The sequence below is a fragment of the Numenius arquata genome, chromosome 18, assembly GCF_964106895.1.
Source record: "Numenius arquata chromosome 18, bNumArq3.hap1.1, whole genome shotgun sequence".
NCBI lineage: Eukaryota > Metazoa > Chordata > Aves > Charadriiformes > Scolopacidae > Numenius > Numenius arquata.
In genome coordinates, this window is record NC_133593.1 from 8,383,482 (window position 1) to 8,407,471 (window position 23,990).

At 38.7% G+C, this 23,990-nt stretch overlaps 1 protein-coding gene across 1 annotated transcript in view; it reads right to left on the minus strand.

Moving 5' to 3' along the window:
* Positions 1 to 23,990, minus strand: part of NCOR1 (nuclear receptor corepressor 1) — a 70,688-nt gene that overhangs the window by 8,329 nt on the left and 38,369 nt on the right. Inside the window, exons 15-41 of the mRNA XM_074160919.1 lie at positions 23,252 to 23,382; positions 22,543 to 22,760; positions 20,969 to 21,031; positions 20,137 to 20,276; positions 19,276 to 19,402; positions 17,312 to 17,867; positions 16,109 to 16,238; positions 15,616 to 15,811; positions 13,785 to 13,958; positions 12,691 to 12,851; positions 12,187 to 12,307; positions 11,982 to 12,083; positions 11,385 to 11,482; positions 10,417 to 10,585; positions 9,711 to 9,851; positions 8,031 to 8,114; positions 7,247 to 7,503; positions 6,535 to 6,895; positions 5,784 to 6,008; positions 4,810 to 5,019; positions 4,184 to 4,333; positions 3,454 to 3,627; positions 2,869 to 3,034; positions 2,111 to 2,607; positions 1,527 to 1,655; positions 794 to 951; positions 323 to 546 (exon numbers count right to left, since the gene is read on the minus strand). Of these exons, the coding sequence (XP_074017020.1) occupies positions 323 to 546; positions 794 to 951; positions 1,527 to 1,655; positions 2,111 to 2,607; positions 2,869 to 3,034; positions 3,454 to 3,627; positions 4,184 to 4,333; positions 4,810 to 5,019; positions 5,784 to 6,008; positions 6,535 to 6,895; positions 7,247 to 7,503; positions 8,031 to 8,114; positions 9,711 to 9,851; positions 10,417 to 10,585; positions 11,385 to 11,482; positions 11,982 to 12,083; positions 12,187 to 12,307; positions 12,691 to 12,851; positions 13,785 to 13,958; positions 15,616 to 15,811; positions 16,109 to 16,238; positions 17,312 to 17,867; positions 19,276 to 19,402; positions 20,137 to 20,276; positions 20,969 to 21,031; positions 22,543 to 22,760; positions 23,252 to 23,382 (5,162 nt within the window). The remainder of the gene's footprint in view (positions 1 to 322; positions 547 to 793; positions 952 to 1,526; positions 1,656 to 2,110; positions 2,608 to 2,868; positions 3,035 to 3,453; positions 3,628 to 4,183; positions 4,334 to 4,809; positions 5,020 to 5,783; positions 6,009 to 6,534; positions 6,896 to 7,246; positions 7,504 to 8,030; positions 8,115 to 9,710; positions 9,852 to 10,416; positions 10,586 to 11,384; positions 11,483 to 11,981; positions 12,084 to 12,186; positions 12,308 to 12,690; positions 12,852 to 13,784; positions 13,959 to 15,615; positions 15,812 to 16,108; positions 16,239 to 17,311; positions 17,868 to 19,275; positions 19,403 to 20,136; positions 20,277 to 20,968; positions 21,032 to 22,542; positions 22,761 to 23,251; positions 23,383 to 23,990) is intronic.

Consider the following 23,990-nt stretch of genomic DNA (forward strand, 5'->3'; position numbering starts at 1 on the left):
GTTATATACATCACACGCTTTACTGCGCTTGGCAATGTCAAAAAGATGACTTTGAATTGTCCATAATGACTCTTGATAAGTTCTATGTAATTAAACATCTTCATCCCTCTAAAGACTGGAAAATAAGCATAAGAAGTGAAGGGATAACAGTTATAAGCTACATTATGGAACCAAGCGATTGTCAAAAACAAGACATTGCCTAAAAAAAGACCAAAAGATACCCCTACTTCTGGATCTATAAGAAGATTACTGCATTATCTTTTTATAAATACCATATTTGGGCATCAATTAAATTTGTAGTTAAACTAAGTACGTGCATTACCTTCCCCTGGACTTGTCAGACAGATTTTCAGGTGACACTCTAGCACTGGGCCGCTGATGGTGGACAGACTGTGACTGTGACTCAGGGCTGTAGCGATTCGATGTCTTTGCCCGGGTAGAAACAGGTGCTGGAGCAGGGGTGGAATTCTGGAATGTAGTGGTGGGAGGCGGCAAAGAGGCCTGAGAAGCTGCTTGGTTTCTAGCAAAGTCTTGTGTAATAATTTGCTGATTATGGCAAAAAAAATAGAAAAAAGATCTTGGTCAGACATTGGCCAGAGCCAATGAATAGGATGAATATGAGACCGATTTCAACAACAACAAAAAAAAGAGATTATTATAAGTTCAGACGCATTATTGTATAATATCCACAAGTAAAGCTAATAATTACAGAATTACCATGTTCCAAAACATGCTTTTTCATCATCAAAATATAACTTTTTCCATCTGGAAAGATGAATGCAAATAAACCTACACAGATGTGATCAGCAAGGGTGATAAGTCGATGGGTCCTGGGTACATGTGCCATCCCTTCTGCTTGGGAAGAGGGAGGCGGAGGTTGTTGGGGTGAGGGGGGTTCCTGTTGTGTCCTGTAGCGGTGAATCGGCCCCTCGTATTGCCTGTTTGGGTCGTCTAGTTGAAGAAGAAAAGGTCAGTCTGTTAAAATGGCATCACTGAAGCTTCAAGGTTTGGAAGTTCTGTGCTTACAAATTTAAAAGATGTGGTGTTTCTGCATTAGATTTTAGGTATCCCCTGTGATAACCACCTTCTCCCCCTCCATATATAGGCCCTACAATTTAGAATAGATAAATAAAGCTTCATTGCACAATGTAGGTGGACTTCAGTTAATTTCTCACCTGAAAACCATACTGTAATAGTTTGAGCTTTACTAACAGGTAAAAAATTGTGGGCATCAACACCAATATGCAGTAATTTTAAAGAATATATTGACAATATATTTCTTATTAAATCAGCTACACTAATGTAAAGGAGCTCTGTTTAAAGCCAAGTCTCAGTCATACATTTGCTTTAGTTTTGCTACAGACCACTGCAACAACATACTTCCAACAGAAGGTTCTGAAAAGTTACAAATGTTGTAAGCAGTTAACTTAAACTCCTGAGAAATTTTAACTTGATTATGAGTTCAGGGAGCTGGTAAACATAAGCAAGATAATTGTGAGAATATTGGCCTGTGCATATAAACTTACTCTCCGCCTGGCTTGGTTTAGGTGTCTCTTGTTGATAGGGCTGTAGTTTTTCTTGAGTAGGTACAGGTGAATTTGCAGGACTGATCACCTCAATGGCATCTCCGGGAGCTTCATACCGGTGGGAGGATACTGAGTATCAAGCAAAGGTTGTGGAATAAGGTGTAAATATCACAGAAGATTTTTTTGTTGCCTATATATAGCAACAGTACTGCTTCCATTAAAATGACACCCGTGAAATGGAAGTCAAACCACTGTCTTTTTCTCATGACAACCGTGGTGAAACAAAGATTTCCATAAAGCAGTATTCCAATGCAAACAAAGTAATTTTACGTTTCCTAACTTCTGATAATGCAAGTTTTATTATCCCGCATTTCACAGTGTAGCATAGAACCCAAACAAAGCAAACAATTCTGATTTTGCAAGAATCTTTAGTCACTATACACAAAAACTGTATTTGCTCATGAGGTGTCTCTACTGTGCAGAGCTGAATTTATCATTAAACATCAGAATAATTCCACAGCTTGTTATCTCCCTAAAAGGCTAAGACAGACAGCAAAGAAGTAGATAGTTACTAAGATACGTACAACTACTGGAAGAATCTGAACTTTGAGAGCCCCTATCTCGTGCATCCTTGTCTGAAGCAATCTGTCGAGTGATGATCACATCTATGAAGTTAGCAGCAGTAATTGTAGTCTTTCCTCGAGTTCTCAGCTCTTCCTCGTACCTGGATTTCGGAGGAGGTCCTTTCTCTTTACCAGCCTCTGAATAGACTACTGATGAAGACTGTCCCTGGGACTTGCCACCAGAAAAATTTGCAGATGTATAGGGGCACTGGACAGGCCTCTTTTCTACCTCCAGTGTCTTCTGTTCCATCTGCTGCTGTTCAGTAACCACAGCTGACCGGCGTCCCATATTCTCTTCTATCCTGGTTCCTTCGTGCTTGTTCTCTTTTGCTTTGGCAACTTCCATCTGAGGAGCAGAGGCCGCAGCATCTACCAGTGCTGCAAGGGCATCAGCAGCAGTATTGTAACGGGAAGCTGGCAACCCTTGAGTAATAGAGGGAGCTCCAGGGGTGAGCTGCCTGTTGGCAAACATTGAATATTCTGAGTTATATCACCAGAAAAAAGAACTACAGCCATACCATGTGTACAACAAAGCAAAGCTTTTGTGACACTAATTTCTATCCAAACTGGACTGGGTGAAAACGAATTCCTGATAAATTCAAGAGCAATTGGATAGCGGTTATCCTTATCTTGTAGTATTTTCCTCAGACTAAATGCAACTTTTAATAAGCTCAAATATTAGAACAGGTATCTCTGCAACAGTAACGTAAGAAACATACATGATACGTAGCTGAGCAGCAGGGTCCAAAGGTGTGATTACACTTGTCCCATTGGTTCCTTGAAAAATACTAGGCCTTTGCTGCAGTATGTTTTCCTGGCTTCGAACTGAAGGAGATGGGGACCGAACATATCCATGACTGCCAGGTCTGCCAGGCTGCTCTGTACCTGCAGAACACAGAAGGGAACACATAAAACACGTAGATAGATAACTCTTACATTAAGGCAGAACTATGTATCAATGCCGTCTCCTCCACAGCCTCTCTCAGTTGTCTCCACTGCTTTAAATGTAACTGTATGTATTAAGGGTTTAATTGGCAGTATTCTGTTTACAGTGATGTAAATGACATGCAGGTTGTGCTAGTGATAATTGGGATTCACACTGTTCCCTGGGTACTGCATTGCAATGAGAGAAAGACCAAGAAGCCTGGTACTTGCTGAAGTTCCAATTACGACCAGAACTGCCAGGTAATAACCAAACTGTGTAATATGTTGTTAATCAGCTGCACGGTGCCCACAGTGGCTATAGAAAATGAGCCGTTGCAGTCTACGAGACAATTGAGCCAAATGTAGCCATGTGCGCTCACCTGGTCGAAGATAAAGTTCAGTAGGGACTGAAGCTATTCTTTCCCTCTCTCGTTCTCGTTCTCTTTCCCGCTCTCGCTCACGTTCTCTCTCCCTTTCCCGTTCCTTCTCCCTCTCCCTTTCCCGCTCCCTTTCAGCATTTGCAGCTGCAGAAGCTGCCAGATGTGTAGGGTGTCCTGGAAGATCCACAAGATAAAATGAAGCAGCAAAAAGAGATACTCAAGTTAAGCACAATTAGACATAGACGCTTGCCAATATATTCTGCCATCCATTTGCAGCAAAATTTCTCAAATACGTTTTCATTCTACTCAAGACTATCCACTTATCTAGGAAAACAAAAGCTTAACATACAGTGACAGTGGAAGGCTCAACAGCTTTTTACTGAAGTGGTTTCTATAGTTTCTATAGTTAAAAACTAGACAGCTTATAAGACCCAAATTCCAGACTTCAACACGTGTAATATGAGGTTGGCAAAATCATAATCAAATGACTATAAATAAAGACCTGACAGAATGAGGCAAATTCTGAACGTGTCAGCACTCCTTCAGCTGCTAATGTAATTACAAAGGATATCGTTAAGAAAACCTTTGCTATCCAAGCGAGAAGTGCATGCAAAAAAGCATCGCCTAAGAAAATATCAAAAGGTAACATTAATGAAAGCTAAATAAAGATGGTGAATTAACTCAGCATGTCAGACGATTAGAGACATCACCACATCATAAGAGCTCTTACCTGGTGACAGAGAAGCGGGGTTGTAAGGTCTGGGAGGGAACGTGAGCTGGGTACCAGGGATATAGGTGATTCTCTCCATGGGTGGTGTGCTTGTTCCTCCAGGATGAGGCACTAAGATAGTGGGAGCCATATTGTTCAGGTCAATAATTCCTGTTCGGAGATGACACATGTAAGAATGGCCATTCATGGACAGACCAATGGTCCACTTACTATATATTCTCTTCATTGACAACAGCCAGCAGCGAACGCGTTTAGCGGAAACAAGTATATAAGGCAAGTGCAGAACTATATTCCAGCTGGTTATACTCTTAGATCTGGAAATCAGCAATTTAGAAACATACTAAGTCAGAATTTGTATTTCTAGCACTCCCTCTAATTGCTTCTTGAACACTAATAAGCCATATAGCCTTCCTTTTAACAATATTGATTACATATGGTTTTCCTTTATATCCACAAAAGCCAGTTAGATGTATGACAACTCATTTGCAAACACACCTATACATATGCACTTGTACGCATGTATCCCTCCATAAACACATATATTTATAAGCAGCAACGAAACAAACCAACCACACTGCACATCCAAAACACACTTTAAAGAACATCAGAAAAAAACACAGACGTACCTCTCGCTCCCGCATATGGGAGAGCTAACGTTTGCTCTCTAGGAGATAATCCTCTCGTTACATCAGGACGTAAATTGACTTGCATCTGCTGTGAGGTAATGTAGTCATTCAGGATTGTCTGTCGTGTATTCTCCATCGCGTAAAGCTGATACTGACTTGGGTAGCCCGGGGTGGGCGAGAGCTGCCTTTGGAACAGGTAAGCAGCAGCAGCTGAGAGTGGCGGGGAAAAAAAACAAAAAAAGGAAGATTAAGGAAGCAGTATGGGTCATATCAAAATAATGAATGTTTCAGATGTTTATATAGTCTCAATAAGAAGTGCTATCAATTCTCTCTAGCCAGTAACAAATTAATTAAAACAGCATTTTAATGCTGATGTTTTATTGAATTTATGCATTTTATGTGGACAGAAAAAGCTAAATAATCCAGATTGGAGATACACATTAGAGAAGAGACTTGATTAAAAATATAAATCCTGAAGTTTTCAAAATGTAAAGAAGGTTAAAATGCCTCACAGAAGAGGACTGATGGATAGGTTAAAAGGAAGTCTACTGTATTTAATATCACCAGGGATAAACTGATAATCCCTCAGTAAGAATGAATCAGTCCTTAACAGAGGGGTCCTGATTGTACTTTTATTCTATAGCATCTTCCACATCCTTCTTTAAATAGCTTTCCTGAAAGCTTATAGTGTATTTCATAAATATTATTTTAAAATACTGTCTGAATTTTTTAACAACAGAAGCAATCTGGCAGCTTCTAAAAGAGACTTACAGTATTATACAATAATATTTTAATAAGTTTCTTAGCTAGATATTAAACCCCTCACTACACTGAAATCAAACAGCAACAGAGTGTGTATATATATGCTCTTATAAATTATATCTGGCCATTGATAATTGCTTTTTAAAGGTATCTTTTCTGTGCAAAGCATACAATATTTCTAAAACTAGAAAACAGAACAGAGACATACTTACCAGGATCCAGAGCCCTGTGAAATGGCATAGCAGGATCTAAATGAGGAGGGAGGTGACTCCTATAGACTTCAGGAGTTGCTCCTCTGTGATGAGGGTCAAAAGGACTGTGAGTCACTACAGGATCAACCCCTGGGACTGGAGATTTTGCTGGCACACTCTCCCTCTGTGTCGGAGTAAGTGTGTTTTTTCTTTCGTGATTTGCTGACTTCCCAGAAGATATTCCAGCTAAAAACAATGAAAAACCCAAATTAACAAAATGCATATTTTCCAATAGAAAATTCAGCTGTAAGTATACACTGGCTCTCAAGGAACATTCTACAGAACCCTGCAAACTGATACAATAAACCACAGAGAATATTTAGTATCACAAACTCTTTCTGGTGAAAAATCTAAATTCTAGAACTAAGATTGCTAGCACTTCACCATACTACCTTCCTCATCTAGATACCTCTGTAATTTAGGAATAGCTTCTGCCCTCAAAACACTTTCAATGTGATCCATAATCAAATGCAAATTGAGATGGAATTGCCTTCCCACCTCCCTGTTACAATACAGCAGACTTTCATTTTCTTATGTCAATTAACAGCTTATAGCCTTCTGAAATTCCTTCTAGCCACCCTCCAAACTGAGAGAAGCCATTAGAATTAAAAAAAAAAAAAAAAGTAGAATGAATTACAGAAACCAGTTTAAAAGTAAGTTTAAAATTAAATTTTTAAAACTTCTTGTCTTACTCTGGATAAGAATAACATACCCTCACTAACTCTATTCATCATAGGTGAACTCCGGGACATTGGACTTTGATAGTTCACAGGTGTCCTCCGAGCATTGGTATCATCATAAATCCCAGGGCTCAGCTGTGATTTGGGAGTTTCATGAAGAGTTGACCTGAGAACAGAGGGACCAGAGCTGACTACTGATGTGTGACGGGAACGTACTGCATCCCCGGTCTTCACATCTTCATATTTTCCTCGCTCCACCACCTTCACGTTTTCTGGCACCATTTCCAGCTGGGGCATTCCGCGGGGTAACTTGCTTGGTCCAGTGATTAAAGATTTTACATTATGTTTGATGGCAGACTGGCCAGAGTTGCTTTCATATTTTATGGGTGTGCCCTGAAAAGGAAAAAAAGCTCAGGTTAGGTTATCCTGCCAACGTTTCACTCACGTGAAAAATCTCACATTGCTGATACCGTAGTTCATTGCTTCTCTCACATCAGCACGGAATACAACTGGGTCTTAGTGATTGTCACTTGTCAGCTGTCTCACATTTGCTTGCAAGTGTGTTCCCTACAGGTGAAGTGTCAGGCCTTTTTGTTTTTAATACACAGAAAATATTTTTAAGTTTTTTAAGTTGGCAGCTTTCTTAAAACACCCCTCCATTTGTCATTATTCAAATATCCTGAAATGATTCACTACTGAGCCTGTAAAGCAACTGTATAAATCCAGTACTGCTTTTTAATTTACCTGAGATATGGAGCCTTCTATGATTGGCCTGGTCGTCTGCACCATTTCAGGAGTCTTGCGACTCTCCTGGTTTAATAGGTCCTGTCTTGGGATTTCATGGATGGAACGACCCATTTCTTTTATAGTAGTGACTCCATCATATGGTTTCCCCTTAGTAATGGCTCCTTCAAATGTCCTGATGGGAGGTGACTCTCTCTTAATCTGTTTAGGGTATTTCAAGCCTTCTTCAAAACTTTCAGCTGTTGCTCTTGGCGTGCCTTTTATAGAAAGAAAGAATCACATTACTGGCATTAACAATTACCAAGTCTCTTTTTTCATAAACAGAGTAACTAACTACATTTCATAATACAGGAACTTTGGTTTGCTATAGTCAACAATAATATATTCTTGAGACTAAAAAATTGCCACAAAAATAATACTGTACAAGTATTCCATCTATTACTGAAAGCATCCCAAGTTATTTCAGATGCTGAAATAAAGGAAATAACATACATCTTCAGAGGTCTGGGAATTGTTAGTGTTAATTTAAAAAAAAAAGTGCTAATTATCAAGTATTCACATTTTAAAAAGGCTGTATTCCAAAAAGAAATAAAATGCTATCTTTACACACTAGCTTTGTATACAGCGTATCAGAAAGCTGCTGATTTATGCTCTGAAAACATGTTTAATAAAATAAGCTCCACCTTTAACACAGCTACCGTTGTTAATAACAGTTTTGAGGTTCACAAATCCAGATTTTTGAGGAACTAATTAGTGCTTGCCTTCAAAACTTGCACTACTTTACCTTGCATTATAGAGCCAGACAACACCGTTCTCTCTTTCAGTTCAGCATGTGGGCTTCCCCTAGGCAGTGCACGGCATATTAAACCTAAAATTAAAATGAACATAATTTAGAGAATTAAACAAGTGTTCAAAAAAAAACCCCCAAAACAACAGAAACTCTTCCCCTCCTTACATTACAGATACTATCTGTATCACAGTAGCGCCCAGAGGGCCCGGCCCCACCATGCCAGGCATTGTATCAACATGTTATAAACACCATCCTGCCCTAAAAAAATACCTTTCAGTTCAAATATTCATGCTATTACATTGTTGCAAGTTTTAACATAGTCAGAAAACACAAGGTATTTTTTATAATTAAGCTTAACTTTTGTCCCAAAAGCAGTCACTGCTTCTCTTACACTTCACTTCAGCTTCCTTACCTAGTAAAGAAAGGTGTTCACGATGGGAAGTGGAATAAAAACTACCCCAAAATGTATCTCCAAATTAATCAAAGTTCATATTGAACCATGTGGGAAGAGTTTACTATTCCTACAGTAGGAATCTAAATCAAACCCCAAAGAACTCATAATTTTCCACAGTTTAAGGACAGAAAATGTGTCAGTGATGAGATACAGCACAAAAGTATTGGAGCAGCTTCTCATATGCCGAAAGAGCCCGGCAACGAGCCAAATGTATCAGCAATTTAAAGGCAATGCTGAATTTCTATATACAGTCTAGAAACCTCTTACTCATATCGTTCCACCTGATGAAAATATACACAAAATAGCCTTTAAGGGCTACCCAAAGCTGGGACAAAATGCACTTAGAATCATAGAATTGTCTAGGTTGGAAGGGACCTTTAAGATCATCTAGTCCAACCATCAACCTAACTCTGATCATCATCACTAAACCATGTCACTAACCACTATGTCAACCCGTCTTTTAAATACCTCCAGGGATGGTGCCTCAACCACTTCCCTGGGCAGCCCATTCCAAGGCTTAATAACCCTTTCAGTGTAAAAATTTTTCCCGATACCCAATCTGAACCTCCCCTGGCACAACTTGAGGCCATAATTAGGCCATAAGAGGCCATAAAGTCCACACTTACGGAGCAAGACCCCACAGTTTAGGCATGAAACATTTTCTTTTGTTTGTATTTTTTAAAAACAATCAGAAAAGTTCTAAAATGGCCTGACTTAGCAGGGATGCCCTGAAGCAGGATACAGCAGCTGTGCGAGTCCTCTGCTTGGCATAATTTAAGAGGTTTATTGCAGGAACGCAAAAGGTCACGGCAGTGTGTTACCAAGTTACTGTGCCACAGCCCAGACCAGCATTTAAGTGAATGGGTGTCTCCATGGAGTCCTCGCTCTATGACTCAGGGTTGTCTGGGCCCTGCGATAACCCGCTGGGACTGTGAGGAGTCAGTTCCATGTATCAGGTCTCCCAAGAGGTGTATGTGCCAGTGGAACTACCTGCATTTATGGGAACGCATTGGCAAAACAATAAGGAAAACCAGCATCTACTCCAGTCGTGTTTCCAGCACGCTTTAATTATAGTGGTTACTACATTGATTTGGTTAGTAATGTAAGATTTAAATCTTATTTCTCTTTCAGTCTGCTCCATAAAATAACTCTAAATACTCTTAGCTTAATGCAAAAGGTTTGGATAAAACACAAAACACCTTGGAAGCAGCTGTTTTTACCTTCCAGTGGTGCAGACACTGGAGACTCCCGCATTGACATTCCTTGCTTTATATTTCCTTCCATTGTATCATAGCTTCTCTTCAAACCAATTTCATGAGCAGTTCTTGGACTCCTTGTTCCTTCACGCACATTTTTAATAGCTGGAAAAATTTACAAGAGCATGGTTAGGAAAATGGACATTAAAAAAAAAGACACATGGCTATTACATTTAACGAGACCACAGGTCATTAATACTTTAACAACACAACTTCAATATAGCGTCGTAACATTAAATCTCATCCTTAAACAGATCTTTTATGGTTTGTGAAAAATACATCTGTAGTTACTCATTTATCAGTATTTCAAAATTCAAAGTTAAATGATACATTTATTTTGATTTTAATACAGATCATCTTCATGTTTAACCTTTCAAAATAAAAATAGTCTATGCCAAATTGGAAATAAATGGCCCAGAAATTAAATAGTTAAACTGTATTTTAAATACATAGTAAAGGAGACTCTTCAGAACACAGGCACAATTTCTGGATTACTTTAATTCTCATGCCATCAAAACCACATATAGGTCAATACCTGCCCCAGATGACACCCCAGTTACTGGGGTTTACAGCCATCCAACTGGGAAGCAGATACACTTCAGCTATAGATTATAAAGGCAGAACCTGCTGCAGCCTTGACTTTGATCAGGTAGAATATACAAATACTCACTATCGTAAGATAAAATATGCCCGCTTTTGCCTTCATAGATAACATGGCCTTTGGCTGAAGCTTCCTCTCGGCACTTTTCTGGGCTGCTGTCTTCTGTAGCTAGCCGGGTGATAGTCCCCTTCAGTAACGCATCAGCCGCTATGCCAGACTGGGACAGAGCTGGGGTACCCTGCATTTAAATCAATCAAATGTAATTCAGAACATGTGGATTTATTTAATAGGGAACAGTGAAGGGGGTAAAAAAACCCAACAAAGCCCAATCCCAAAACCCACAACATTTTTTAGATCTGGAAAACCAATTACTTTATCAAGCAGTATAGCTTATACTTCTGTCTCTATTATTAGACATTTAACCTAAATATTTTTAAGATTATTCGTAAGCAATTTGCCTCCTTGTTAAAAAATACAGCAAGAAGACTAGGGAGTACAATACCACAAAAGTATTTCGTGACCTGTAACATTTACCCTGTAATACCATTTAGGGGGAAGACAACATACACTGCAAACCTAATGGTGCCATTAGGCTTTATTTCTATCCAAAGTAATGAAACCTCCCCTTCTCAGTGGAGAACTGTTACTACTGCTCTCCCTAACTAGAGATCCCAAACCAACCAAAAGAGTAGCATTTCAAAAATGATGAGACAAAAGGGCTTAATTTAACTTTTTGGATTTAAATAGCATCTGCACAAGACTGATTACAGTTGATTTTAATATTTGAAATCAGATGTGATGCTACTTTCACCAAAGGCTCTAGTGGTTTTATTTAAAAAGTTTAGACTCGTATACGAAGATGAAATCATGGTAACGCTGACTTCAGCAATAGTAGGATTTGACCATCTGATTGTATTAAAATTTCTTTTTTCAAGGCAGCTCCTACTATGTGATATTAATTTACTTTTTCAGACATGCAAATATATTCAAAGTGATAGTTTAAACGTGCTGGTTTGCTACAGTAAGGGGAAAATCACCTGAGTTATGGAGCCTCTCAAAGAAGGAATGGTCTCAACAGAAACTTTACTGGTTGGTGTTCCTCGTGTTATACTTCCCTCCTGGATCGTTGTGGTACCTGATTTGAAATAATAAGACACTCTGATAAATAACACAATAAAAATAAGTAGCTACTGTATTTGAAATAATTAAAAACTCCAGTGAGAACAGTTAGTTTACACTAAAGTACAGGAAAAAACTCAGTTTAGAGGGATGAATTTGAGGCAGTTTGATTATTTCTTCTTTTAACATAGTCTTTTACAGACTAAAAGTCTTTTATAGCTTTAACCCATGGTATTTAGTTGCTTTTTCTTTCAATGTATTTGGATATTTCACATGTATTGCTCTGTGTATGCTCTAGCGAAGAACTGAATTTTGACACTGGCATGCCTTGAAACAAATTAAATGAGCCATGCAGACAAGAGGAGGTAGCTACAAATACACATGCCTCGGAAAATAGGGAGCAGATAATCATACAATACTCAAAAATAACACTTCAGCAGTTTGAGCTCTGGAAGTTAATTCTCTCAGCTTTCTCAGGCTCTGACAAACTTTCTTATCTGTATGACTTTCTTTACCTCGAACCACACTTTCATGTTGTGCCCTGACCAGGAGTCCCTCAGGCTGGGAATTCTGACTTCTGGGAGAGAATTCTTCTTGTTTGATATAGGGCAGGGAAGCTATTCAGAAGAAGAAAAAGAAAAAGTTTGTTGGTTTTGTTCCCTTTAATTATGAGTCATTAAATAGCCTATATAAACCGCACATCAGCTTTTCTTTTCTTACCAGATTTGGCTGACTCCTGCTGCCTTGGCAGCCCAAGAGAGATAGAACCCACTGATGGCTTTGCCGTTTCTGGGGTGTAGGAAGCTTGACTATGGGATGTTAAGTAAGTGCCAGGTGTTCCCTGAAACAACAAATATATTATATGTTAATTCTTGTTTCTGGAATGAAGATTCACATCTATGTTTAAAGGAGAATTCTAATATTACTATGATCCTATCTCAAAATGCTACAGTACATCACTGCAAAGTACCAACGTGCAGAACACCACGGTTTGGAGATGCAGTTCACCTAAGCTGGCCATACTCAACCATGCTCCTAAATGTAAATTACCGCAACGTGTTCTATTTTCTAAGGCACCTGCAATTCCTGGAGTTTTAGAGGTGGCATGTATAGGTCTTAAACGTGTTAATGCTGTGAACATTTAAGTGAGTACAAGATGTTGAAGGTTGATGAAAGAGCAAAAAATTCATGTAAGCACAGATTTGCAAATAATAATTCTCTTACTTGTGAGATTGAGCCTCCCATGATGAAGGAAGGTTTTTCTGATGGCACACTTGTTTTGGAGGATGGAATGAGCGGTGGTGGTGGTCTGGTGGGTCTGGTTGTTGGAAGGCGGACTCCTTCAGGTATATTGGTTATTACTTGGTGAGGTGCTGGCTGAAGAACTTGGGGAAAAAATTGTACATTAAACATTACAGTCTATTTCAGCGCTTTGAACTGTTAGAGACAAGAAGAACAGAAATAGCACAGTTCATCTGACCATTTCTGATGAGAATTGCCTCACAGTAACCAAAAGCTATCTAGCTGTATTTACAACTCTGAAATCCACTATGTCCAGGTATATGTTATGCACAGAAACTGAATGGAGAATATCTAACCTTGCAGCAGAGTTCAAAAAGAAATAGTAAAAGCTGCACTGTAGAACTGCAGACTCTGAAAAATAAGCTTTTAAAAATAACAGCCTTGGGTACGTTCAAGTTTTTTGTTGTTTTCCTGCTTTTAAAGAAATTTCTTATTCTTTAAATGGAATGCAACTGAGTCAAGTATAATCTAAGTTTCCCTGATTTTGTCTTTCCTTAGCGTGACATTATCCTCTGGAGGAAAAAGCAATAATCCAAGTTTCAGAATTAAGATTTGTCTATTATTTCACAGTTTTATAAAACATTCAGACTATAATATTAAGCAATTACAGTCAGAAATGAATGCCAAAGATAGCAGCTTTCTCTTTTCCTCAACTCTTCCCTTCATAAGAAAGGCCACCCGTGCATGTGATGGTATTTGTATTAAGCTGAAAAACTCAATGACTTTGTCCCTATGCTGTTCCAATACTTTTCAGATCATCCTGTTTGCTTAATAAAATACATGTCGTGAAGCTAATGAAGCAATAACGAACAAAAATACAACCTCACTGGAGCCAGAAAAATACCAAGCACCTATTTACACGCAGACACAGAAAACAACCTGTTTTCTTCTTTGTTAATTTTGTGAATTTGTTAATTCACGAAGTGTTTAGAGAACAATTTGATACTACATCAAGTCACGGAAGTGACTTCCAAAGGAAGCCTACATATGGCTATGATACATAACAGAATACTTACCTGGCGGGACACTATAGCGAGCTGCGTTCATATCAGGCTGGGGGGAGGCTTTATTGACTTCTCTCGGAGACAGCCTGTAGGGGGATGCTGACCTCGTTACCGTGTTCTGCACTTGTGCCTCCTGTTCTATCGCTCGCTTGACCTCAGCGTAAGGCATATAGGCCACCGGTTTTCCTGTGAAGGTTGAAGTTATCAGAAAGAAAAGAACCTTGGATTAGAAATTAAAATCAAAAGGTCCAGTTCACAGCACAGTTTTAACAAAGGGCCTACTCCAATGTCAGATGTACTCATCAGGTACAAATGTCTCAATTAAAAAGTAGTATTAAGGTACAGCTTAATTTAATATGTTCTTACATCTATACTTTTATATCCAAAGCTTTGGAAACTTTCTCATACTTTCTATATGTGAAAAACAGTATCTGGATCCTCTAAATCCTTTAAGTGAAAAGCTCTACTATTGAAAAAGACCTCATTTAAAGAAGATTCCTTTCCAAATCCTGTGCATCAGCCAAGTTTACATGCAATTTCAGCCAGACTTACATGCCAATCCCACCTTCCTTGTTTGCTTGCCCAGAGAAATTCCAAATCCAATTTCAAATGCCAATATTGCCCATCAATGGTGTATAAAGGGAAAATACATTTTCACTAAGTTTAGGAAATTAAAAATTCAGTACCAGAACTTCACAAATTCCTTTCCCTCAGCAATGGACAATTTAAGTATTTGAAATTACAAGCCAGAACAAGCCTACTGCAGCTATGAAGTTACATCTTTAACCTTCGTAGTCAAAGAAAGATGGCACTGGTCATCCCATAATAGCTTTCTAAAGGGTCTTTACCATTTTATTTCATGGTAAAGTATTGTGTAGTTTGTCATAAGCCAATTCAGCAACAGGCCCTTTAGTTTGACAAGATACCCCACGACACAGCAGTGTTCTGACGGATACGATGCAAGGTCTTTAGAGACTCTGTGGACTCTCTGCTGCTCTCAGCAGCGGGTGGACAAGCTTTGTCTGCACAGTGCATCGTAGGAAGCAGCTGCTGTAATGATTTGATGACATCTCAGCCTCTTCTAGTCTTTAGATTAAGATGTCCAGGCTTGTAGAACCCATTTACAATAACCATGTTATCCTTCCCTCAATAACCACCTTGATTTTTGCTGGCAGAGACTTTACCTCAGAATTTTCCCACACTTCGTAACACCGTACTGCCAATGCCGAGAGTTATTCAGGTAGTATTTCAGTTACGTGGTACTTCTAAGCAACCCCAGACTTTCCACCTAAAGAAGCAACTTCCAAAAACCACAGACTTACCCTTCCCTCCACAAATCTATAAGCTCCCTTCTCACTATTTGAGCAGGCAAAAAAATAATGGTTGTTTCTTTCATTTTACTTAGGTAAAAGTAATTAAGGTGAAACATTTTCATAACATAATTTAAAATTGTTGTACATATTAAATACAGAGTACTCAAGTTTCCAAGAACGTGATACTTTATGTTGCTAATGCTGTGGAGACAACAGAAACAACACAAAAGAATATAAAATCCAAAAATGTGAAATTATGCAACCATGATGGTATCTCTAACACCGTAATGTTCAGCACATCAGTCTCACTCAGCTAATTTCCCTGTTACAAAGTACAGTTCATGGACCTATTCCTTTTCTAGTACAGAAAGTTGAGGCAAAAGTTACACACTTGGTACAGAACTGGGCCTCCCACAAGATATGCTTTTTGCACACAAAAAACCCCCCTGATCTTCTGCTAAACTGTTTCTAATTTGCAGGCTGGACATAAAATTCAGGGTTATTTCCATGACAGAGGTGAAAACACCTACCTTCCCACTCAACATTAGGGCTCTTGGAAGTGCCACATGGGCTTACAGCACTTCGATACTCCATATCCAGCTGCTCTTGCCTCTGGCGTTGCTCCTCCAGCAGCGCTGACTCGTGCATTGCTTTAATGTGCCGTTGATAGAGCGCGTAACCACTCACTGGTGTCCCAACAGGAACAGTACAGGGACTGCAAGACACCTACCAGGAGGAGAAGGCATTAACATCAGGCATCTTAATACAGGTACTTACTACAGTATTTTGCTCAATGCCTCCACCGCAGTGGCTGTAGTCTATGTATGAACGTTTCAAATGGTCCACACCTGTTTTTAAGCTATTACTTGCATATTTGTTTGTACTTAACCCCTCAAAAGTGTTATGATAACAAAGTAAATGATACATTTCTTCATTTGCTTCACGATTTTTTGCTGCTTTAGTGTTGCAACTGTATTAGGGACAGCAGATTCTCCTTCAAACATCACTTAAAACACTCCATACCATAGGTGGTATGACAGCAGCTCGGTGGTGAAGTTGTTGCAGGTCCATCTGCCCTTGCTTTATTGTGGATGATACCAGTATTGACCCAGTGGGATTTAACAGTGAAGGCTTTGACTCCCTGCTGAAGATACTGGAAAAAGAGGCAGAAAGAAAGGAAAAATATCACTCAAACGACCAAAATTAAGCATCTTAAAAAAAATTTACAGGCAAAAGTATGCCTCTCAACTTCAAAAAACTAACACATTTAACTGATTGGACAAATAGCTGAAAAATGAAAATCACATTGTGTACTGCAAGACTGCAACCTTCTTTAAAAGAATGCTTTGAAAAAATATAGGAAACATTAGATAATATTTAGTCCACAGGAAATAAATAAGCAGTAGTGTATACCACAGACTGCTTTTACAGAGAGGGCTAATATATTTGTGAAACGGAAAGATGAGGTCTGAAGAGGCAAGAAACACCATCAACTGCACTCTTCCAAAGAGCACATGCAGAACAACGATACCGGATACTTTTGACATTTAAAATCTATCCTTGGTACTGTGTGTATATTAAGACCACTGGGAGGGAGAGGGCATTGGCTCCGGTACTGTGCTATGGTTACACAGGAATTACACCTGCAGAACACTAAAAAAGACTTAAAATATGAATCATCAGTGGTGTCATCCATACCCCCCCAAAATAAAATTGTACTAAAGACATGCAGCATCGAGTATATAGGGCTTTAAACAGACATATGGTTTATCCAGTGTTTAAGGCCAAGCTCCCGGGAATTAGTATTTGCGTGAAGACACTGTACATTCTGGAGAAAGAGGTCAACCATTTCTCAGGACACTTACCCATTAATTTAACACAATTCCCATCCTCTGAACAGATCCCAAATAGCTTGATTTCCCTCATTCTCTTGCTTGCCAGGTAGTTGTGCTAGTTTGATACCTACCTAGTCAGTTTACCACCATGGAATTTTACCTTATCCCTGCCTTAGGAGAACCTCCTTTTGGCTTTTCATCAAAATTTTAAATCAACATTTCCCTCTATTGCACTTCTAGCAGCGACTCTTTAGAAATTCTTTCCCTAAGTAGAAACTCATAACAACAAGGTTGCCACTGATGACAGTTTTTGAATCACTATTAAGCAAAACCACTGTTTAAACAACTTCTTAAAGATGACAATATTTGAACACAAAACAATTAAACTCACCCCTGTCTGTCAGGTTCTCCGTCAACCTCCTCATCAGCACTGCAGGTGGCACTCGAATCATTGTCTGAATGGGATTCTTGTCTTGCTGTATTAACTTGTTGTGACAGACTATAGTCCATTTCCTCGGGTTCTGACTTTTCCTTGGGCTTCTCCATATCTCTGTCTTTGGTATCACTCTCAATTTTCACTTGAATATTCTCTGGTAGCCTCATTTCAGTCTCTACAGGTTCTACTTTGGTATGCACTGGAAGAGTAATCACAGGCTTAGCTTCAACTGGATGGCTTCTACTGTCAACTTCCATGGGCTCTTCTGCCTCATTATTTATTTCTTCCTTAACCTGTGGCTCAGGGTTCTGACTTTCAGCTGTTGATACGCTTTGGGCTGTTAAGGAGGGAGATGTGCTGGCTGCAGGTTTGATAGTCGATTCTTGTTCTGCTGTTGCCTCAGTGGTTACCTTCGAAGCAGCACTTTCTGATGGAGTTTCTTCACTTGGTTTAGCAGGTTCTGCTGGAGTTGGAGATGGAGCACTTTCTGTATCAGAACTATTTTCAGCACCTAGGGGGGGGAAAAAAAAAAAAAAAGTTTTGGCATAAAGATTCAAAGTTAATGAAATCTAACTAGGCTTCGATGAACCGCTTCTTTAGAATAATCAAATTTACGTCTGCTGTCCCAAAACACAAGACAATTGCCCTGAAGAATTGACTCACAAAGGGAAAGCAACTAAAAATCAGCAGATACAGGTTAAGGAGGGAGACTGAAATTACAGAAATAAGACTCCTTAGCTATCTCTGATCTTATAGGGAGCCAACCAAGTAAACTCTTGTGCATATGTCAGACACTTGGTACCTCCACATGTGATGCAGCTTTATTACAAGATTAGAGTCAACATTCACAGTACTTAAGGCACAGATTTAATGATTTAAATTAACATGTTTTAGAGGCATCACTGGCAGAAGTGGCCAACCCCTGATTTTACATCAAACTCAGTCACATTTTATACACATGCTGACTTGCAGTTCTTGCTGTAAAGTTAACAGTTCTAATTTACTTCTTTACACCATTGTTTTATTGAAAATGTCTTCTTTTCTCTGGGAAAAGTGTAAACAACATCAAGAATTGGATACCAATTAAAGAAGGGTACTGATTCTTGCAGTAAAGAACCTTCCTCCTCTTTTTTAGCCTAGTTCATGAACTCCATTATATTATAAATAGCTTTTAGATAAATAAAAACATTTATGAAAAACTATGGCAACATCTAAAACATAGATTTATGTTCAAGTCTTATCTTCTGATAAGAATCTTCGTTCCTTAGAACTACATCAGTATTTTAGAAATGTTTGTTAAACAAATGGATGAAATAAGGATCCATCAATTTTAACCTACCCATCTGAAAAACAAGTAACTATTTTGACCTATTATAGAAATGGACAATTTGCTGGATTACACACACAGAGTAGCTTAAAAAAAACAACCAAAAACCTCAACGAAAACCCCAAATCCCCAACACTTTGCCACATTCTCCGATTCATCGTTCATGAATTCTATTGCTTATAGCTTCACAAAAGACTGGCCAAGACTGACTGATGTTGAGTGCCTATTAATTTTTAGCAGTTGCAACCAACACATTTAAAAAACCCCGACACTTCAATCTGCCTGTCTGAAGCTTTACTGAGACTATCAACTAGCAGAGGTACATATCTTTGACTCAATTTGTTTCAACATGTGCAATTTTTTGACCAGGTGTTGTCAGTTTATCCTCTAGAAGACAGCATAGTCAAAATATCTCAAAATACTCAGCAATAACATTTTAAGGCTGCTCAATATTATAAATGCTAAAATCTAACTGAAACATAGTATTTGAGCACTACGTTATAAAATGGAACACAGCTTTCTGAGCATATAACTGGCACAAAACATACGTCCCGTTCTGTACGTACACAAGTTTCCATCCCAGAAAGTTTACCTTCACTGTCTTCTGGATTCTCTTCTTCGTTAGATGCTTCAATATCTTCATCCTCCTGAGCTGACACAGTCGAAGCTACACTCTCACACTGTGATACATCTCGCTCCTCACGGGGCCTTCGCGAAGACTGATAAAGACATGGAACTTACATTGTACCGAAAATTTGCAAGTATTATTTCCTTTTACATACATTCCCATTTATTAATCTGAGGTTGAAATGAAAGGCAGAGAATATCTATTTGGCACAGAACCATTCACAAGGGCAGGCACTCTTTCAACTCCAGGCCAGTTTTTGCTGCTCTGATCAAAAGTAAGTTTGGGAACAACTCACTATGTCAATATGTTTGGGGGACAACAGAACGACTGCAGCAGACAGACACTGATGCTCTTCACTCCAGTGAGAGAAGACTAGGATAACAGCACAGTTTAGAGGATTCCAACACTTAGGATTCTACTTTAGATGCCCCAAATCTTTCATTTCTTGGTCTTCTACCAACTCTCTTGCTCTGTTTTGTAAGGTTACTGCTTATTGTGTTTCAAGGTAACTCTTCTACAGCGATGAGCTGAACTTCTATAGCTGCTGGTCTACTGATAAGGAAGGTGGTTTTCAGAGCACTAAGGAATTCTTCAGGCTGAGTGTTCTACCTGATAGAAAATTTTCTATTGCATTTTAAAGCAGGAACTGATTAGTATCACAGGTCAGTGAGCATCAGCTGCCTTTTCTAGATTTATGTCACAACACAAAAACAAATGGAAAAGGAAACAATTGGTGACTGCAAAAGTCTTAGTGAACCATGATGAATGACTTCAGAACGATGCTAAGTTTTCCCCTGCAAAATATTCAGTGCCCTCTGCGCTTACCTTCTGTTTGTGCTGCTGGAGGAGGCTGTCCAGATTGTGTCTCCTTTTATAATTGAAGTAGAAGTTCTTACACTGAGCTTCACTTTTCGTCCCAACCATTTTGGCAATTGCTGCCCAGTTTCGTCCATGCTCCACTAGGCCTGTTCAAACAAATAAGAACCAATATTTACTATGATACATGATTCAAGTATCCAAACCCAAATAAACAAAATAACATCTATGGAAAGGTAAGATATAGAAGTATTGATGTCCTTAAGAGAACACTCATTATGATAAAGTATTTGATAACTACTTATGAGGTGCAAAAAAGCTGTGTCAACCTGAATGTCTTAAGCCTTCAAACTTAACTCCTTGCTGTTGCTAGTATGTAACACCTCTGCTAAAAATACTGATTTTATGCATAAGATTTGCAGGTGACAGTATCTGCAAAATGACTAGACAAGTTATAAACTAGATTAGCCTTTCTATAAAAAGATTGTCTTATACAAAAGGAATTTTTGTAACTTATAAATACATTACTTGGGAAATTTACGTATGACACACACACCTTCACATCTGTTTCACAAACTTCCGTGGACCAAGTACAACAACAAATAGTTCTAAGTAGCCCATATGAAAAAAGTCAACATCAGTCTCAAAAAACTGATTTTGTCGGTTAAAGATGTTTGCTTTCTTTAAAAAAACAAACCACCACAAAAACAAACCAACAGCAAATTTGAAATTACTAATTCAGTGTAGTGCTGCAAAAAATCACAGCACTTGTATTCAGTAATTATAATCATTTTGTAAATACAAGTATTCAGAAGTAAGTCAAAAACTTAACAAGGTTTACCTTTCTTAGCAACTTCCATTTCTTCTTCTGTCCAGCGGGAAGTCTCCACGGGCTCTGCAGAAGCTGAAAGAGAAACAAAGACACTGATCAGACCAGGATTCACTATTATGGCACAAATCACGCATCCCATAGTCAACTAATCTATTTACGTTAAGGCTTGTTCAAATCATTTGGGAAAGCTGCTCAGGAATGGAAAGTACTCTCCATTAAACCAAGTTAGAGATATAGACAATAATTACCATCAACTACTAAAAGCAGCAATCCAACCTGCTATAAGCTAGTTCCATCTTATTTCACTGACTGCTGTCGAGAGGATTGAAATGGTTATTTATCGATTAGTGGGTATCAAGAAATCTATTATTCTTGTTTTCACTGAGTCTCCCACTGGACAAACAGAGAAAGATAAAAGAAAACAAAAAAAACCCCAAACAGTAAGTAAAACCAAGCAGGAAACTAAGTATGATTCAATGCAAAATGCTTGGATTTCTTGGATTTGATATCATTCAGTTTAAATTTCTGAATGGCATTAAGCTGCAACAGCCTCCATTCCCTTTTCGTAAAACATGCCGTTACACAGAGCACACAACATGGACTCTTCAACAGCTTTCATTAACAAACAATAAAAGTAGGACACTATAAAGCATCTGATCCACTGAAAAGCTATTTTGGATTTTCCAGAAAACCCTGCAAAAATGGTTTAGAAAAAAGACAAAACTGAAGACAACTATTGCCTTAGTCTATCTGCTGACAAAAACCACCGTATCAACTGAGCAAGAATATCTATCAAAATTTGATGTTACAGTTAAACGAGAACTAATTTGTCCACTTGTGCTGTTCTTTAGGATATGCAGAATATTTGAGCAACAAAAGTTTTTATAAATTCTGGAACAGCAGCCGCCTGTAACTACCCAGTTGAAGATCTAGGAGCAACAAACTGCAACAGCAGAGAACTGCAAGGGAAAAAAAAAAAAAACAACCCTGCCCTGCCACCTTGGCTAATTATTTACTAGCCACAAGGTATTCTATTTGCTAGTATTTCTGCACCACCACAAATTCTGTCAGCCTTTTCAGAAATGCGTTGTCTTTTGTAACCATACGTGCCAAGAAAGTAACATTTTATTTTAAAGAAGTCTCTCGCCATCTAATACAGGAATAACAACAACAAAACAACTCGCTAGGATCTATTTCAAATTATAAAACTCCCTAAAGCATTCAAATATCAGGCCTACATATTTAACCATAACCTGCGTGAGCTACAGCCTGTAAGCCAATCTGTGTCAAAGACATTTGGATCCCCACAGATCCATCATTAACTCTGCAAAGAGAGAAAAAGTAGTTATCACAGAAAGGCTGAACTGCCTTTTTTTTTTCCCCCACATGGTTCTAACAGTTACCTGATTAGACATATACTATTCATGAAGTTACACTCGTGAAGTTTAACAGCGCTACACAGTCACAAAATTATAAGCAGGCCTAAGAATAAAGAAGTAATACTAAAAAAGAAAAATAGTCTTGTGTCAGTGAAGAGCCTGATGACCAGATGGGTCCCCGAGTGTCCTATAAATGCTACTCACAAGGTTCTGGAGGGGGTGGAAGAGGCGGTGGTGGCTCTTCAGTGGCTGCAGCTGCAGCAGCGTTTGCTTGTGCAGCTTCATTTGTCATTGATCTGGTGATTCTGCCCTTACGACGACCTTGGCTATTGGCAGTTTTTCGGCCCCTAGGAGTGGCCTGCTCCCTTTCCTCCGTTTCCTCTGGTGCAACTTCAGTTTTGTCCTTTTCTTTGGTATTCTCTCTGGGAATAGTTAAAATAATTCAGTCACCTTCAGACAGCCGTTATGGGCAGATATTCCTTAATATGGATGTTAAACAAAACAAACCAAAACAAACCCAAACTACAAAACTCCACAAACCCAAAAGACACCTTTAACTGAAAACAGAATTCACTTACTGCCTGCAATTTAGAGTTGTTAGAGAACGACATAGATACATGATATTAATCAACTTCAAAGAAAATATGAACACCGTGATAGAACATACGGAAAAAAAAACCAAACCAACAAGATAGGAAAATTATTACATGTGCAAAAAATAATCCCACAGCTTTTTCCATCAGTCTGATTAGTTCAGCAAGACACAGAAATTGGTATACACAAAAGCTACAATCCTAAATAGGAACAGTTTTCAGTCCAGATTTCACTGTCAGACTAACACGAATCCTGGTGTGATCTTTGCAAAAAACTGCAATCTAAAGCAAATTAATGTGTTTTCAGTACATATACTTACTTAGATTCCTCCTTCTCGTCCTTTTCCTCCTCATCTTTCTTTTCCTCCTCTTTTTTCTCTGCTTTTTCTGCTTTTTCCTCTTCTACCTTTTCTTCTACCTTTTCTTCTTGAGAAGGACGAGCAATTTGTTGCTGAAATGAAATGGGATTTACACGTTATAACAACTTGGTCACAAAGTGCAGCAACTCGTACTCAAAGCTGCAGAAAAACTGATGCTGTCTTACCTCCCACTGGATAATATTTTAAGTTACAATCACTGCACACCGGTAAACATAACATTAAAACACTCTGCCAAAACCTGTAGCACCTATCTGCACCCTGAAATCATAATGAACGTGATGTTCGAAGCATTATCTCCCAGACTTCAGAAGTCCCCTTTATGGCAGAATGTGCAATTCCTACATATCAGCTGTATATCCTCAGAATCTCTCCATTTATTTTCTCTTCTGTTTCTTCTGCTCAGCTGCCCCGTTCAGATATGCTATTTTGTCTTATAAATACCATGGAGGCACAGGCTTCTTCTGCAGCGTGAGCACAGAGGTGATAATGTCCACGTACACGTGTTGACAAATACATGTGCTGTTGTATGTCACTAAAAATGAACAGCTACATTTTAAAAGTGCTTGGAGAGCTCTGACCAACATCTTGTGTAGTAATGTTGTTGCTCCTCTCAAATTTTATTTTTAACGCTGTCCATTTTAAAATAGTGAAACCTGATAGCTCACATCTTGGAAGCAGA